At 40.7% G+C, this 17,566-nt stretch overlaps 1 protein-coding gene across 1 annotated transcript in view; it reads left to right on the plus strand.

Annotated features, from left to right (window-relative positions):
* Positions 1–16,777, plus strand: part of LOC115362189 (interferon-induced protein 44-like) — a 166,062-nt gene extending 149,285 nt beyond the window's left edge. The window contains exons 2-7 of the mRNA XM_030056025.1: positions 13,765–13,798; positions 14,875–15,070; positions 15,746–15,898; positions 16,009–16,180; positions 16,309–16,409; positions 16,560–16,777. Coding sequence (XP_029911885.1) covers positions 13,765–13,798; positions 14,875–15,070; positions 15,746–15,898; positions 16,009–16,180; positions 16,309–16,409; positions 16,560–16,727 — 824 coding nt within the window. The 3' untranslated portion in view covers positions 16,728–16,777. The remainder of the gene's footprint in view (positions 1–13,764; positions 13,799–14,874; positions 15,071–15,745; positions 15,899–16,008; positions 16,181–16,308; positions 16,410–16,559) is intronic.
* The last annotated feature ends 789 nt before the right edge of the window (positions 16,778–17,566 follow it).

Raw genomic sequence — 17,566 nt, forward strand, 5'->3', positions numbered from 1 at the left:
CTCTCCCTCTCTTTCTCTCTCTCTCTCTCTCTTTCTCTCTCTCTCTCTCTGACTGTGATTTCAACTGTCGGGCCATTTTGACTCAAAGACAATATTAGTACAGTTTTTTGTACAGCTCACATGGAAATATAAATAAAGGCATCACTTCACTTTTTCTAATGTAGGGGTCAATCTAGGAAAAGTCATCAAATTCCAAGTGGCGGGTCATTTTGACCCGAAGACAATAGAAGGGTTAAGTAATATGGCCACTGTAGAATAAATACATTTTAGTGTGTGAGCATTCTGGAACCAAAGATTTTAACTATTATTATTAAAATAATAACTTTTTAAATTTTGTGTTAAATTAAATTTTAAATTATGTGCACATGTGCATCTGTATAGACATGAGGGTTTGAATTTCTCTTAAAATAGACTCTGGCCTAATGAGGTTGTACGAAAGAACTTCCAACTTAGGAGGCTGTCAAAGGTTAAATCGTGTCTATCTCGCCCTGTATTTGAAACTGTAATCCATGCTTTTATGACATCTCTTCTCAACTACTGCAATTCCCTGTATGTTAGTGTTAGCCAGACCTCCATTTTTCGCTTGCAGTTAGTCCAGAAAGCCACTGCCCGTTTGCTTACAGGTACACGAAAACAAGACCATATTAGCCCTGTATTGTCTTCCCTCCACTGGCTTCCAGTGCAATACAGGATTGATTTCAAAATCTTGCTCTTTGTTTTTAAGTGTCTAAATGGTTTGCACCCGTATACCTGTCGGACTTGCTGGAACCCTATGTTCCTTCAAGGACACTCAGATCCTCCGACCAGCTTCTCCTGTCCGTGCCCAGAACCAGGCTGAAGCTCAGAGGCAGCCGAGCCTTTGCTGTGGCAGCCCCCAGGCTCTGGAACGAGCTGCCCCTGAACATAAGACAAGCCCCTCCCCTTCAGGTGTTTAAAATACACCTCAAGGCTCATTTTTACACTTTGGCTTTTCCATCTCCAGCTTGAGCATTTGATGTTTTATGTGGCACTGGGTATGTTGTATATATGTTTTTGATTGATTTATGTTTATAGTCTATTGTAAAGCACTTTGGCACAACTCTGTTTGTATTTATATGTGCTATATAAATAAATGTGGTATGGTAAATGTGGTATGGTGTTCATGTGTTTAATTTTTTTTTTTTTTTTTCACCAAATATCCTGTTCTCCTCCTTTGTTTAAACTCACATTTAGTTTTACTCTCAGAGTGTGAGAGTCATTTCTTTCTGCAGTGAAATAGATTTACAAGTGAAACTAAAAGAGATGATCACAGAATGTTACCATACAATAAAGTCTGGGATTTCTTATCAATCACAAGGCTTCTCATCACAGTGTGAGAGGGCAAATAAAAACATGATCAAAACTTTGTTTCCACCACACCCTGCACTCTCTCCCGGCTCGACAACAGCACAGGTTGGTTTTTTCTCAGTTTGTTCTCCTCAGGTTTTGTAGTAAAACACAGACAGACGTACTGTTGTTTCTATTGTTAGAATTCAGTGTTTTGTCTTCATATTAATGCAGTGATTAATACCTTCAGTCACTGAGGAAATGGGATCATTTCAAACATGAATCCGTATCCATATCCATCTGGGATATTGGCATCTTGTGAGTGTGTGCTGTATGTGTTTTTCCTCCTCCTGTCTGTCTTTCTCTTCAGTTATGATTGTGGCCCGTTCATATAGTGTTCTGATGACTGAAAGTTTGCGTGGGATGCTCTGAAGTGAAAATACGTGGATTTGGCAACAAATTTTAAGAGTGTGTGGATGTCATCAACTGTCCGGTTTGTGCATTTTTTGAGGGTTTGGTCTTCCTTTAGGCGTTCTTGCACGATATGTAAAGTTTTGGTGAATAGTGACACGATGCCGTGTGATATGAGGATTTCATCTTTTTGCACTGTTACGTTGTTGAGATCTTGTGCCAGTTGTTTTGAGTTCTTGCAATGGTGTTCTGTGGTGGTCGTATGCATCTTGTGTTATTTTCTTGGTTACCAGTAAAGGTTTCAGTAGTGTTTTCAGTTCCTTTTCTTATCTTCTGTGAGGTCTTTTTTCAATATTTCATGTGTCTCTGTCCGCTAGCACTGCTTTCATCTGTTGCTCATAAGTTTCCGTGTCCATTATGACTGAAGTTCTGCCTTTGTCAGATGGTAGAATGGTGATTGTTTTGTCCCGTCTGAGTGAGCTGATTGCTTTCTCCTCTTCCTTTGTGATGTTGCTCTGGTGAAGTTTGGCTGATTTGAGCATACCTGCTACTGTGTTTCAGAGTTCTGCTTTTCTGCTCCCTGATCTTGTAGTTTTCTGACATGCGAGTTCTGTGGCTAAAATGTGTTCTTCTTTTGGTATTTTTGAGGGTGTGATGGCGAAGTTTAGGCCTCTTGTTAAAACTGTTTTTTATGCTCTGTTAAGGTGCATTGCGTAACCATTTATCGTTGGTTTTGACATGTGTTGGTCCGCTTCTGTTTTTTCCTTATACTAGTTTGTTGAGTTTTTTGATTTGACGTTGTTTTGGGTGCTGTGCCCAAGTTAAAGCATTTTCAATTTGGGTGCAGTGTGCACAGGCGCTGGCGCCAGCCTCGCGCTGCACCCAGCTCGGTGCAGACCAGTGCGACCTTGCCTCCTGGCTCCTGCTTAACTGCTGCTGTTGCTATGGCGGGGCGGGCACAGTGTAGCTTAGCAACACTGAGTGACAGTGCTTTGACCAATGAAAAGAGAGTACATACTCACTGATGTGTGTGAATGAGCTCCGCTCATTGGTCAAACAGTGGGAGAGGGGGCAGACTCTAAGGGACAAAGTGCGTCCCTTATTGGTTCAATACGGGATGTGTGTTTTGGTTGTTAATGATCTGTCATTAAAAGCAACATGCATCAATATGTCATTTCATTTCATTACTAGCCTTTTAAGTCAAAATACACACTCAATTAGTAACTCAGGTTCTAGACCGCCAAGGATCTTGATCCTGGTGGCTAATCTTACATTTTCAAGGATGAGGAATACAATGGTACTATTTACAACATGCTAGCATCTACCTAACTGCATATTTCTGGCATTCAGTTAATTAAATAATAGTAAAAACCATCAAAACATGTATTACGGTAGAGTATACTGTACATGTTTTCTAAGATGTTGACAGATACACCATGAAATGTGTGTGTTATGGCAATGGCCAAAGTGGAACTTTACAGCAGCACAGAGACAGGATACCATTTAGCCTAAAGGCATTTTTCATAAAGCCAAAGAGGAAGGAAAGTATTACAACACAAAGTTTCATATGATGACAGGGCAGTGCGCTGAAGTGCTGCCTTGGCACATTTGCATCTTCCACAACACCCCTTTTTGCAACCACAGTGGAGGGGTGTTCAGGGACTGCAACTAATGCCAAGCAGCACTACATACAAAGAGGGCAGCTTACAATGCTGGTCACTGCTGGGGACAGGCCATGGTTGCAGTACCTGAACTCCCCTCCCCAGGTGACTGGGGGTGGAAGAGGAAGGACACAGAATGAACGAATGAATAATTTAACCCACTTTTTTATACCTGTAAAATGTGTCATGTGACAACAAAGTTGTTTCTGATTCTGACAGGGGGACGGGAAGTTGACTGGACCACACTACCAGAAGCAAGCCTGGCATGTCGCAACCTCCTCCACTGTGGTTGCAAAAAGGGGTGTTGTGGAAAATGCAAATGTGCCAAGGCAGCACTTCAGCGCACTGCCCTGTCATCATATGAAACTTTGTGCTGTGGCAAGAAAAATCCACCCAAAATATTTAGTAAACAGAGAAATATAGTGGGGCTGTGGCTCGATTAAAATATTTAATCAGATTAATAGCATGATTGTCCATAGTTAATCATGATTAATCGCAAATTAATTGCATATTTTTTATCTGTTCTAAATCTACCTTAAACAGATTATTTTCAAGTTTTTAATACTCATATCAACATGGGAGTAGACCAATACTTGCTTTCTGTTAATGCAGCATGTTTATTATTATTGCAACGATGACAAATACTGTCCAGAATCTCCAAGTAACAAAAGATGTAAAAACAACAACAACAACAACAACAACAAGAACAACAACAACAATAATAATAATAATGAGGTGCACATAGTAAAAAATAAAAAAGGCTGAAATTATAAACTCAAGCCCAACAAATAACAGATGGGCATAACTGCAACATTACATTGTAATGATGTAGCCACCCATCTGGCGACCACTGTGGAAAGTTTACAGGTGGTAGAGGTGTCCATTGGCAGGGTTGCCAACTCTCACGCATTGGCCGTGACATTCAGCCTCAATCTCACGCTCTCACACTCAAGAGAGAAATCTCATGCCAAATCTGACTTTTCTATTGTAATTTTTTCCACTCATCATGTGTACTCATTTGTGACTATAAACAAGCTCAAGTCTTACATAGGCTCTAAACCACTCCAGTGTCTGATGAGTTATATTTTCTCTGATTGTTGATTCACTGAAAACATTACCGTCATTACGTCAGTGACGTCCGTCTGCTGCTCGGGTGCTGCTACTTCAGTTGGTCAGAGCAGCAGAGCAGAGAGGCACGGTGGCCAGATATGAAATTAGAGCAGTTATCCGATAACCGCTTGATATAAACAAAAGTCGGTTTATAATGAAAGTATGGCAGCCAGTCAGGTCTGACAGGAGCCTCTGGCTGTCAGTTGGACGCTTTCTGAAGAAGGAGGAAGTTACCTCCAGCCAGCACCGCACCAGCACCACGCCGGCACCGGCCGCGGGACCCGGTCTGCCGGATCTGACATATGCGCCACGCACACAGACTGCCGTACTTTCATTATAAACCGACTTTTGTTTAAACAGGGTTGCAGCAGCACAACGGACAATGACTCAGGCAACACGGCTGATTAGTATTGGCCATTCGCCAGTAATCGTGCTGTGCACATTAAACAATATACAAGAGGCAGGAGGAAAGTTGCATGATTTCACCTCTTGATTTCTCAAACTATGAAGTTGGCAAAGGTTCAAACACCACTGCGTTAATCGCCCGTTAAAAAAATTGGATTCGGATTAACGCAAAAGGATTTTATGTTAATTAGTTAATAACACATTAACTTCCACAGCCATAAAATATAGATGTGATCTAACGATTTTCGTTAGATCACATCTATATTTTCACAGGAGTTAACAGGAGTTGCTTGGGCCAAACACAATCACTTCTGTTTTCTTTTCATTAAAGTTTAAAAAGTTTAGGGCCATCCAAGCTCTGATGTCATCAAGACATGACAGAAGCAGTTTAATTGAAAAGGCATCTCTTTTCTTCAGGGGCACATACATCTGACTGTCGTTAGCATAACAGTGGAAAAAGACACCATGTTTTCTAAGGATGGAACCTAAGCTAAGCAAGTACAGGGAGAAAAGCAGGGGCCCTGAAGAAACTTTTGTACACTTACACCTATTAAAAATTATAAAATTTGTCACTCTTTTTTTCAAAAACTGTAAAACTTCTTAAACCTATCTCCTCCCACAATTTTTGCTCAATTGACACCAAACTTGCTACAGCAACCCAGTCTCACTCTAAATTGTGTAATAGCTACGTTGGTCCACAAGACAAAACGTAGTCATTTCACAAAAACGGCTCTGAAATTGTGACATGGGTACGTTTTATCTGCCTAGTCTTTTCTGCGGGCATACTTTCGGTCACGTGACTGCCCAGTTTCTCCCCGGCGTAAACAAAAAACATGGCGGACATCCCTTCTACTTTCGGTGGAAATTGCTATATTTTAAGATAACTTGTGGCTTTAGCTTTGTTTTGATAACCTTTCTAGCGACAAATGTACACTTTCTTTTCATAGTATCCATTCGGTTTATGTATATCAGTGTTTCCCAAATACTGGGTCGCAACCCACATGTGGGTCGCATGAGATTTTATTTGGGTCGCCAAATAAATTTGTAGTACCGTATTGATCTGAATATAATACGATATTTTTTCCATTGAAATTGCCCCGAAAAAACGCCCTCGTCTAATATTGGGGGTCTAAGCAAATACACATGTACTGTACTTGCATATGTTCCGTGCTTGAATACAGCACACTTCACCCGCTCTGGCACTGTTGGAAGGGGTGTACTCCAGCACGGTACGGGCGTTCATGCACGAGCACATGAACGGTCACGCACGCGCGAACGTGGATACAACGTAAATCATGCAGCTTTCCTCCTGCCTCCGCAAAATCGTTTAATGCGCAGCGCGTTTACCGGCGAATGGCCGCATTGCGCAATCAGTAATCAACCATGTTGTCTGTGTCGCTGTCCATGGTGCTGCTGCAACCGCGTATAAACAAAAGGTGATTTATGATGAAAGGTATATATGGCAGTCTGTGTGCGCCGCGCACCTGTCAGATCCGGCAGACCTGACCGGGTGGGCGCGGTGCCGGCCGCGGCACCGTCCGGCACCAGGTGGGCCGGCCTGTGTGCGCCGCCACCCGGTTGAATGTGGCAGCCAGCTGACATGCCGCTCCGGCTGTCAGTTGGACGCTTTCTGAAGTTACCTCCAAAACTGTCAAGGTAAATAAACATCCCTTAACCCCTTAACCCTGGCCCTGAGTGCAATGTGAGACGGTGGCGGTCTCAGAAAGAAGAGCTAAAAAATGCCCACAGCCAGAGAAGGGCTTTTCGTGGTCCAAAAACTGGTCGATTCAACGAGACTGACAGGAGGGTGTGCGATTTTGTGAATGAGAAACGTAGTGAAGGACTGCCCGTTACGAGGGCTGTGATGCAGCAAAAAGCACCTGAAGTTGCCACAGAGCTCAACATACCCCGCACTGAGTTTAAAGCGAGCATGGGCTGGTGTCGCAGAATGCCCATATAAAAAGTATATTTCCAAAAAAGGGTCTTGAAAAAGATGGGTCGTCTTATATTCAGATCAATACGGTATTTCTTCCATGTCCAGTCTAGCCTATTTAAGATCTATATCTGCAGTACACCTTTTAGCCACATGAGGGAGCTCGTTGTTATTTTTTTAATTATTTTTTTAAACCATACTCGCACTTTCCGCTCAGATCACCAATAGTGTGTTTCCGCCATATTTTCGCCGTAATTCGCGCGCAGGCAGCCACAATGGATGCTTGGCTGATCAAAAAGAGAGCCCCGGATAAAGACACTACTACCCAACAAGAGAACAATCTATATCTTTTTGAGATGGCTGTTTCACCTATTCAAGATGAAGTGATGTGGAAATGGCACTAAAAATGGCAAGAAAAATGGCAATTTATGTACAAGTTCGCTCTTGTGATTTATAGATAAAGCCTACATTGTGATTTGGGTCGCAGTGATTTGTCATTTTTAAAAAATGGGTCCCCAGAAAAAAAGTTTGGGAAACACTGATGTATATGATCCGTAGTTTTGTCGTTTCGATGTACATTCTTTCAGATTTCCCTACGAAATTGTAGTAAAAATATGTTTTTGTTGTTGCTAAGGTGGTAGCCACGGACGCTGTTAACAACGAACCGGAAGGAAGTTGATGATGGTCACGGACCGAGATGCTCTCTCTCTTTGTTGTCATGGTAACGTGACATTTTCTGTGTCATATAACGTGGTAGTAGAGTCTGCCCAACCTGATCTCACAGAAATCAGTGAAATGAGCACGACCTCTTAATAACGCATTACATGCTCCTCGCACGTAAACTGTTTTAATCATAGATTGCTATGGTTTTAATTCCGTGTGGTCACCACACAAACAGTGTCCACTGAAAGTCAGCGAGGATCCGTGCTGGACACACGGATTCTTGGCTTCAAAGACGTCACGCTGTGGTGGTTCATAGATCCCGGAAGTGCAAATTTAATCGATATTCTGAAAAATAGTTCTGATTATTAGCCTAACCATCCAAGGCAGACTTACCACGAGCTATGAGGTTGTGTAACGATGGCATGTGCTTCTGCCGAGTCCACAAGTCCCGTATAATATCAACTTTATTTTAAGAAAACACGTTTTATATGCGATGTCATATCACGGAGAAGCACTACATTACCCATAATCCTAATCAGCGACGTGTCTGATTTGACAACTTTCATCAATAAAGTGCATGAAAGCTGTCAAATCTTCTTAAAAGAAGATTATAATATGCTGATATGTTACGCCATTGAACACCATCCTTTCAGTCAGCGAAACAGAGCGGGTGGAAAAACTGTGGAAACACGTCAAAAATAGCACTAAAGATGAATTTTTTTGTTGTTTTTTTTCATAACACATCTTTACTCATGATATAAACATAGGCTACATGTTAAGGTTATACTTTTGCTGTTGAAAAACTACCGTATGTATGTTTTCTAAACCTAATTTCACAACTTATTCCCTAACCCGGAAGAGGCGTACCAGAACTACAATCTGCGCGGAGTTGCAACACACAGAGGTGTCCTGCGCCATACGTTTTGTAGTTCTAACATGTTTTGGTTTGGTCAGATTTTTTTTTTTTTTCTTAAGATAGTGAAATCATGTTTTTTTCCATGTTTTGAAACTAGTCAGTGGCGCCCCCTATTGGTTTGCCATCGGGTATGATAGTAGAGGTCAAGAGCTTTCCAAAAATGTTGACCCCATGTCTGTACCATTTTTTGTTGCTGCACTGTAAGCCTTTAAAAGTGTCTCAGGTGGCCATATTCAGTTAATGGGAAAATATGAAATATGAAACACTGACTATTTTATGGGGAAGATAAGCTTTGAAATGGTCAAAATTGAAAAGTATGACTGTGTATAAGACTAACATCAATATTCTAAATAAATTTGGCCATTAATTACCCTTCTGCCAACTTCTCAGTCATTTTTAATCTAATTGGTGCTGTGACAGCGACTAACCAACACAGCTGATCTTTATCTACAACAAACCAAATATTAACAGTTATATTTAAATATAGGCAACTGCTTTCCAATTTCGGCAAACATCTGTCTTTTCATAAACTCACCGGCAGATGTTTTATGTCAGCTGGGGGGGGGGGGGGGGTCACTCCAAGTTAACGTCAGCTCCGATTAATGTGGCTAAGCAGCAAACGTAAGGACAGTAAGCAGTCACATTAAGGCTGAACAGAGTTTTAGAATCACCTTTTCAGGCTGTTAGCAATTTACCTCTGAAATAAAGACGACAGTTTTCACAGATGTGTTGATTTATTAAATGTTCATTTCAATGTACAGATGCAAACAAATTGACAAATTAATTAAATCAATGGCCTAGGAAACTCATAAAGACTAAACAAATTAATAATGATTAATAGGCTAATTAATAGCTGATGACATTAACACATTAATAACAAGAACAAAGTTATAGCTGCACATCTCTGTGGAAAATCTTACAGGTACTGTCCGTGGTGCTGAATCTGCCTCTGCCAGCGGGTACTGTCCGTGGTGCTGACTCCGCTGCAGCACTTTATTATACAAATTAAAGCTCCATAAAATTCACGGAGGATCTTGTTCAGCTCTTCTTTCTTCACAGGTGAGAAATCAGCTTTCTGCCCGGTGTTTTCCAGGTCGTCTTGTAGACATTTGACGGCCCAAGACGTTGACCGGGCCGTACCGGCTTCATTTCTTGACCTCTCCAGCTGATCCAGCTCGTCACTCTCGCGTATCTCTCCTTTTTCTCTTCTATCTTGTCATTTAGGTAAGATAAAAAGGAAGTCACAAATATTAATGGTAAATGGTGAAATTATTTATTTTTTCCAGCAAGGGCCCAGGGCCCCCCCCAGGTCAGGCAAAGGGGCCCATGGTTCATAAAACCCATGGGCCTATGGCAAATTACACTACAGGTTGTTTCTCAGATTTTTGATTAATCAAAAATTGAGCCTACAGTGCATCAAAATGTTTGACTGTAAATGGTACTGTAAACATATACCTGCAAATTCTTGCTAAATAAATCTTCAATGTTCATGAAAAAAATGGACAAATTCTAGAGTCATGGTAGATGACGTGTGGCAAATTTCCGAATTTTATCTCAGAAACTCAATTTTTGACAGCATTTTGAATTTTGCTCTCATGTGAACAATTGGAGTCAATGCAAGAATGGCATTTTTAAACATCAGTTTTTCACTTATGGAGCAAATCAATCATTGTTAAAAACAAATGATCAACATCTCCATGCTGTCTAGATGCAATATGTGTATTTTCAGGTTTTTGTCTTTATAGCTGAATATTTGACAGCTGTTTAAAATCTGCCTTTCCATGCATGGCTGGCTGCTGTCCTGCAGGTCAGTGATTGGCTCAGTCAGTCTGTGAAGCTGCATGTGAAGTTTTAGCTCAGTGAGATAGAGGCCAGGCCAGTTCAAGCCTCAGCGTGTGCAACACTGCCACGTGCCAAAACTCAGCAAACTTTGCACAAAGGTCCAGTCCCATTCCAGATCATCATTGTCAGATTTTTGTCTTGATGACTTATTTATTTATTTTACAGTGGTTTGAAATCTGCCTTTCCATGCATAGGCAGCTGCTATCATGTGACTGGCTTAGTCAATTTGTGAAGCCTCACATGAAATGACACTTGCCAATTAGCTCAGTGAGATAGAGCGTTGTCCTTTATGCCAGAAACTGTGAGTTCAAGTCTCAGCTGATATAAAATGCACATAAGAATGCCTCCTTTCATCTTCCTACTCTCTTCTTGTTGCTCAGAATTGCCTAAACTTGCCTGGCCCCGACCATTGCTGCACAGCAGCTATAATGTTTATTATATTTTAGTCTGCTGTGTTCATTTTGTCCCTATTGTTCCTCCATAGTCTTGTCAGCTTGTTTGTCCTCACATCTGCCCTGCATCGTCTCATTATCCCCGCCCCCATGTTGCATGTCTTTGTTGTGTTTCGGCCAATCATCTGTCCCCTCCAGGCCTGTGTCCTGCCCCTTTCTTACCAGATGTGTCAATCAGTTCAGTTTGTATTTAAGTTCATATTCCTCTGCTTGTTGCTTAGAATTGCCTAAAAATGCCCGGATCTGACTGATCACTGCGCAGCAGCTATAATTTTAATTTGTGCCTTTTTTTTAAGTGGCTAAAATATATTTTGCGTCTGCCCACATCCACAACAGCACATTGCCAGACTTCCGCTCCAGGTTCTCCAAACTGGGGCGTGCCGACCGCCATCTGCTGCTGGTATTTTAATTTAATAAACTGACTATGGACAAGTACCACATACAACCACACTTCATAAAATCTAAATGAACTTTTTAAGTAATATGGCTGCTGTAGCATGAATACATTTTAAGAGTGCATGTTCTGAAACTTAAGATTTTAACTATCATTATTATAATAATAATTTAATTTTTTGTTTAATCTGTGCACATCTGCATCTGTATAGACATGAGTGTTTGAATTTCTGTGTTCATGTGTTTAAATTTTGTGTTTTTTTCACCAAATATCCCTTTGCCCTCCTTTGTTTAAACTCACCTTTAGTTTTACTCTCAGTGTGAGAGTCATTTCATTCTGCAGTGAAATAGATTTAGATAGATAGAAGTGAAATAGATAAATAGGTAGAAGTGAAACTAAAAGTCAGATGATCATGGGATGTTACCAAACAAGAAACTGGGGGATTTCTTGTCAATCATGAGGCTTTTCACCGCAGTGTGAGAGGGCAAATCAAAACATGATCAAAACTTTATTGTTTCCACCACTCCCTGCACTCTCTCCCGGCTCGACAGCAGGTTGGTTTTTTCTCAGTTTGTTCTCCTCAGGTTTTGTAGTAAAACAGACATGTACTGTTGTTTTTATTGTTTATTTATCTATTTATTTAGAAGTCCGGACAATGCACATTAATGAACATTTACCGAAGTACATGTAAATATGCCAGATTGTAGCCCAAGGGCTAATTTCCATCTGAAGTCCTCTACGCAGGTTGATGTTACATTACAAGAAAACGTAAAAACATAAAGCAATACATTTCAAGTAAGTATTAAAGCGTAGACACATACAGCATTACAGTACATTACAAATATGTGTTAAAACATAGAGCAGTACAGTAACAGCATGCGGTAGAAGCGTTAGAGGTGATTGCACGTTTGGTTGGCTCTGAGCCACACCTTCAGGTGGCTCTTGAAAGTGGTCAGAGTGGGACACTCCTTTATGGATGAGGGTAATGTGTTCCAAATTGCAGTCCCTTTAGTAGACAGGGCGTTCTGACTGAAAGAGGTTTTCCTGTAGTGTCCTGTATTGTTAGAATTCAGTGTTTTGTCTTCATATTAATGCAGTGATTAATACCTTCAGTCACTGAGGAAATGGGATCATTTCAAACATGAAGAGACACCTGGACACAGCAGATCATTTCTTTAAGCTGCTTCTTTGATTTTCATTTTCAGTGTCGGTGGTGATTTGAAAACTGGTCTGACTTTCATATTTAGAGGTAAGAGAAACTTTTTTTTGTCAGACTTTAATTCATTTGAATCAGTGACTTTTATTAACTTGGCTTTAAGAGTTTATTTGAATTTCTGAATATTTTAACACCTATATCTCACAAAATTAAACCAAAACTGCAGATGCTTTTATTTTATTTATAAATTGTTATTTTAATGTTAGATTTATCTAATCTCTAAATAAATATTTTCATGTTGTACCATATACTGTATATGATAATGCACAAAGCCATGATACTCTCAACTCATTTTGAGCTTAAAGTGTAAGAACTTGAAATATTCAACTTTTTCAAACAAGTTATTAAGTCTCAGGGCTCTAGTTTCCCGGCGCAGCGGAGGGTGGCGCAGTGAGGCGAACCCCGTGCAGAGCTAGTTTCGACCAGCGAAACGCGAGGGGCGGATGGTTTGCAAGTTTAGCAGACTGAGGTGCGCCGAGATGGGAGTGGCGGCGCAGCGGGGGGAGGTGCCGACAGATTCGGCTTGGCGCAGTGACATTTTGTGCCAAAAGGCTTCGCCGAGGTGCGCCAAAAGCTCGCCATCTGAAACCACGTCTACTTTCAGCGCAAGGCGGAGCGGAGCCGGCGCAGTGGAAGTTTGGCTGGCTGGCGCACATCACCAAAACCTCACAATCAGCACAAACGGTGCCAATCTCATTTGATCTGACATCAGCTGTGACGGGACAGTTGATATGGAGATATATGTATGTGCTGATTGTGATCGTAGCATTGAATAGTGGTTTTTTCGGTATTTATTGCATTGTTCATGTGCCTGACATTCCGGAAGCCTGCCTGTGAGGTTTTGGTGACGTGTCCGCACTGATCGCCGGTCTCCTGAGCTCCGCGCCGGTCTCCTGAGCTCCGCTCCGCCTGCGGCAGTAGACCTCCATGTCAGCTGTGTAAACTTTCATTACGCCTTCGCGCAGCGCATTTTAAAGGCGAGGACAGGGGCTCATTTGATTGGTTACATGTGAATCGGCTGTGTCAAACCCACTCCACGCCTTCTCTCCTCCCCTCCGCCGGTAGGAGGGACGGCGGAGTATTTGCGCCACCGAGCACGGCGTGCCAAACTTGGAAAATCCACCTGGCCACACCCAGTAGGCGAAGCGCATCTGCGCTACGCCCCCGCCTCGCCTGGTCTGCGAAACTAGAGCCCTCAAAGTTATATTTACAGTTTGATTTTAGGCAATGAATAAATTGTTCCTTAAGCTGTAATATATAAGTTTTACATGTGTTATTTTCTAGCAATGGGACGTTCTTCTTCCAAACCTGAACCACCACCACCATCTCCTAGTAAGACACATTTTAAAATTCAATCTTGATTAAATGATCACTCACAGAGAATGACAAATGCCTGCATGATGTCTCTGTGAAACACTGCTGACGTCTTAACCAACATGTGCAATTTATTTCTCAGCTTTTAGGAAGCCATGGAGGGAAATACCATGGGAGTAAGTACCAAACTAATGTCTGTGTGGCGCTCTCTGTGTTTTACTCTTTTCAAAATGACAGAAACTGTGCAACACTGTGTTTAGTGACTGTTTCTCCCAACGTTCGGCGTCTCAAATAAAGGGTCATTCCATGTCATTTCAACAAGTTTTCAGGACATCCCACACACTTGGCTCTTAAAACATTCTGAAATTTTCACCGGTTGTAGGCAACCGGTGAAAATAGGCACACTGTAAAATTTTAGTTTGCTTGGATGGATACTTTTTGAGATACGGCCAATTTAGTGAGGAGGTTATTTGTCGATTTTGGTGGGATTTTCGCACCAAATCAATATCTCAATATTAGCGATGGCCTAAAATGCATGTCCTAAAATGTTATGTTTTCGGTTTGTTTGTTCATCTGTCCGTATGCACGTCCCATTCTCATGAACACGATACCTCAGGAATGCCTTGTGGGAATATTTTCATGAACTGATTAAGATTCACTCAAATGTCAAATAGGATAAAATGATGAAGTCATGACATTTTATATCCAAAAGAGCAAATGTCACCTTCAGTGTGACATCACAGTGGTCTGCAAAAACATTATTCAACACCATGACTCAGGTGGCTTAAATAAACTGTAAATAAACATAACAAAAAAAAAAAAAAAAACAAAAAAACATTGTAGCATACTGACTCATTTTTAACCTAATTATTTTATACTGACATGATGGTCAATATTTACCCCTGGCTTGCAGCGATACTCTCTCTTACTCCATCAGGTCCCTTCTGGCCCCTGAAAATGACAAACCCTTCTGCTTATTAAAGTAACATCAGTGACTGTCTGACCAGTTTGGATCAGACAAGAGCATATCAACCAACCCAGCAGAAGACTGCAGTCCTCTGTCCTCCTCTGTAAAAATAGCCTCTAAGTGAAGACAGCATGTTTAACACTGGAAATCATTCACTGGAATCATACATGTCAATATAATGATAACTTCTACTTTGCCAAAAAAAATATTCTTTAAAGTCTAATTCCTTCAAAGTCTAATCTAATCTAAACTGATATGATCTGAAGTCTTTTCTTTGTTAAACAGAGACAAAGACACAGAGCTGCAGTACTTGAGGAATTACAAACCCCACAGAGACATCCACCATCTGAGAATCCTGCTTCATGGTCCAGTGGGGGCTGGAAAATCCAGTTTCATCAACTCTGTCGACAACGCCCTACGAAGCAGAATCACAGGCAGACCATTGGCCGAGGCAAATGCCAGTGCAAGTTTCACCAAGAAGGTATGAATGCCTTTTATTGTCCAGATAAACTAAGAAACAGCCACATCTCTAAAGTGGAAACCAAGTATAGCTACAGTGCATCACTGCAACTACAGCAGAACCTCGATTATCCAAAACCCTCAGGACTTAAGGTGTTTTCAATAGCTGAAACCTCAGATAATTGAAATATGCACAAAAATGCACCAGAACATTTGGAGGAAAAACATCTATTTCATGAAATAGACTATCAACGTGTTTGCAAAAACTTTTGTGCTACAAATAAACTTTAAAACACAGGACAAATATTTAAGCCTATTAGTAAGAATACAGTTGTTTATTGGCTTTTTTTTGACTGCACAAACACACACACACACACACACACACAACAAAAAAAACAATGAATAACTGAACAATTTGCTGGTGGACAAACTGTAACAAAATAATCAGATCAGCAGGATGCTGTGCTGAAGGCTACAGCAGAGTAGGGCACAGCTTGGAGTGGGAAGGAGAAAAAAAACTATGGAAATGGTCACTGTGGTTGACCAGTCATTCTGTGACACTGGGAGATAGATAATCAAGGACCTACTATAGTCACAGTACTACAGCAGGGGGCATTTTGAAAATTAAAAATAAGTCTAAGCCCACCATACCATAGCATTATCATAACATCAGCACTGTCATCCCTGTGCTTTATAGTATGAAACCTACAAAATCAAAAAAGGAAAGCCCGGAGACTTTTACCCTTTTGTCCTCAGTGACACTATGGGTCTTGAGATGAAGGAGGACAGAGGAGTCCATCCAGAGGACATCAAACTGGCCTTGAAGGGACGTGTGAAAGACGGTTACACGGTAAAATTAACTCATCTCAGCTTTGGGATGAAAGCCTCTTTGCTGACAAAGATATTTAATGAAAATTCTGTTTACATCATTACTTAAATGGATTTTGCATTGTTTTCTAGTTCAATCCTGCATCTAAACTGTCATCTGACAGTCTGTATTACAACGCAGAACCAACTCTAAATGACAAAGTTCATGTTCTGGTGTGTGTTGTACCTGCTGACACAGCAGCTCAACTGACTGAGAGCTTTGTGAAGAAGATAAAGGACATCAGAGAGACGGCCAGTCACCTGAGTAAGAGCAAACATCAGGATGTTCATTACTTTGTGTGTAAAGCTGTGGTGCCACATTGAGATTAGTCAGTGTTACCTTGAAAACTGTATTCTTAAAGGACTGAACAGTTTCCTGTTGTGTATCTGCAGGAATTCCCCAGCTGGCCATCATCACCAAAATTGATTTAGCCTGCCCAGAGATCCAGGAAGATCTGAAGAATGTCTATAAGAGCAAGTACCTGAAGGAAACAGTGAGTTTGTACTAGTAATTTTATGATAGATGGTAAAGAGATTTTATAATTTTATTCATTGCTCAAAAAAATTAAGGGAACACTTACATCACACATCAGAGCCTGATGAATGAATTATTCAAGCTGTTCCTTTTGTTACTTTAAACTTAGATGGAGAAATTCAGTCAGTTGGTGGGAATTCCAACGAACTACATCTTTCCTGTGAAGAACTACAGTGAAGAAATCAACATAAACGATGATGTTGATTCTCTGATTCTGAGCGTCCTGAGACAGATCATCGACTTTGGAGAAGAGTTCATCAGCAACATGGAAACCTAAGTCACTTTCATTTGGCTTTCAGAGATGTTCGTGGCATTATAGAAACGACATAATCCTGCTGAAATGAATGAATGGATTTCCTAAAAAAATGAACTCAACAATATTTTTGTAACAAGATTCTACATTACATATTATTTACCTGCTGTGCTTTTGAGCTTCATGTTTTATTCAGGATGTCAGCGCTTCTCTTCTATAGGAAAGATATATATTTATATTTATATCTATCTATCTATCTATCTATCTATCTATCTATCTATCTATATATATATATATATATATATATATATATATATATATATATATATACATATATATATACACACACACACACACACACACAAGGTAATGGGAAATAGGTGGAAACAATCAGGGTGTGGCAGACAATCAGACCATTGGGATACACACAAGGGGAAGGGCAAGTGACCTGAAACAAGAGGAGAGTGGGATTTCAGAATAAAACAGGAAGACACAAGAACAAAACTTAACAAAACAAAACATAATTTCTAAGACATGATAGGGCCAGCTAGGTTTGGATAGCTTTCACACCAAATCCTTAAAAGATAATATCCCATTTGGCCAATTTCAGAGGCTACGCCGCATCTGTGATCAGACTAATGACTATGAAGAGAAAAGTACAGAAATGGAATCCCGCTTCCTAGAGAGAGGGTACAAGACAGAGGTAGTTAAAGGAGCCAGCTCCAGAGCAGCGACTCTAGAGAGGGATGTGCTTTTACAAAGGAAACCTATGAGAGAGACCTCTGAGAGAGTCCACTTCATCACTAAATATAGCACAGAAGCACAGAAGATCAAAAGTATCATTAAAACAAATTGGAACATTA

Source organism: Myripristis murdjan, chromosome 7, assembly GCF_902150065.1.
Source record: "Myripristis murdjan chromosome 7, fMyrMur1.1, whole genome shotgun sequence".
Taxonomy (NCBI): Eukaryota; Metazoa; Chordata; class Actinopteri; order Holocentriformes; family Holocentridae; genus Myripristis; species Myripristis murdjan.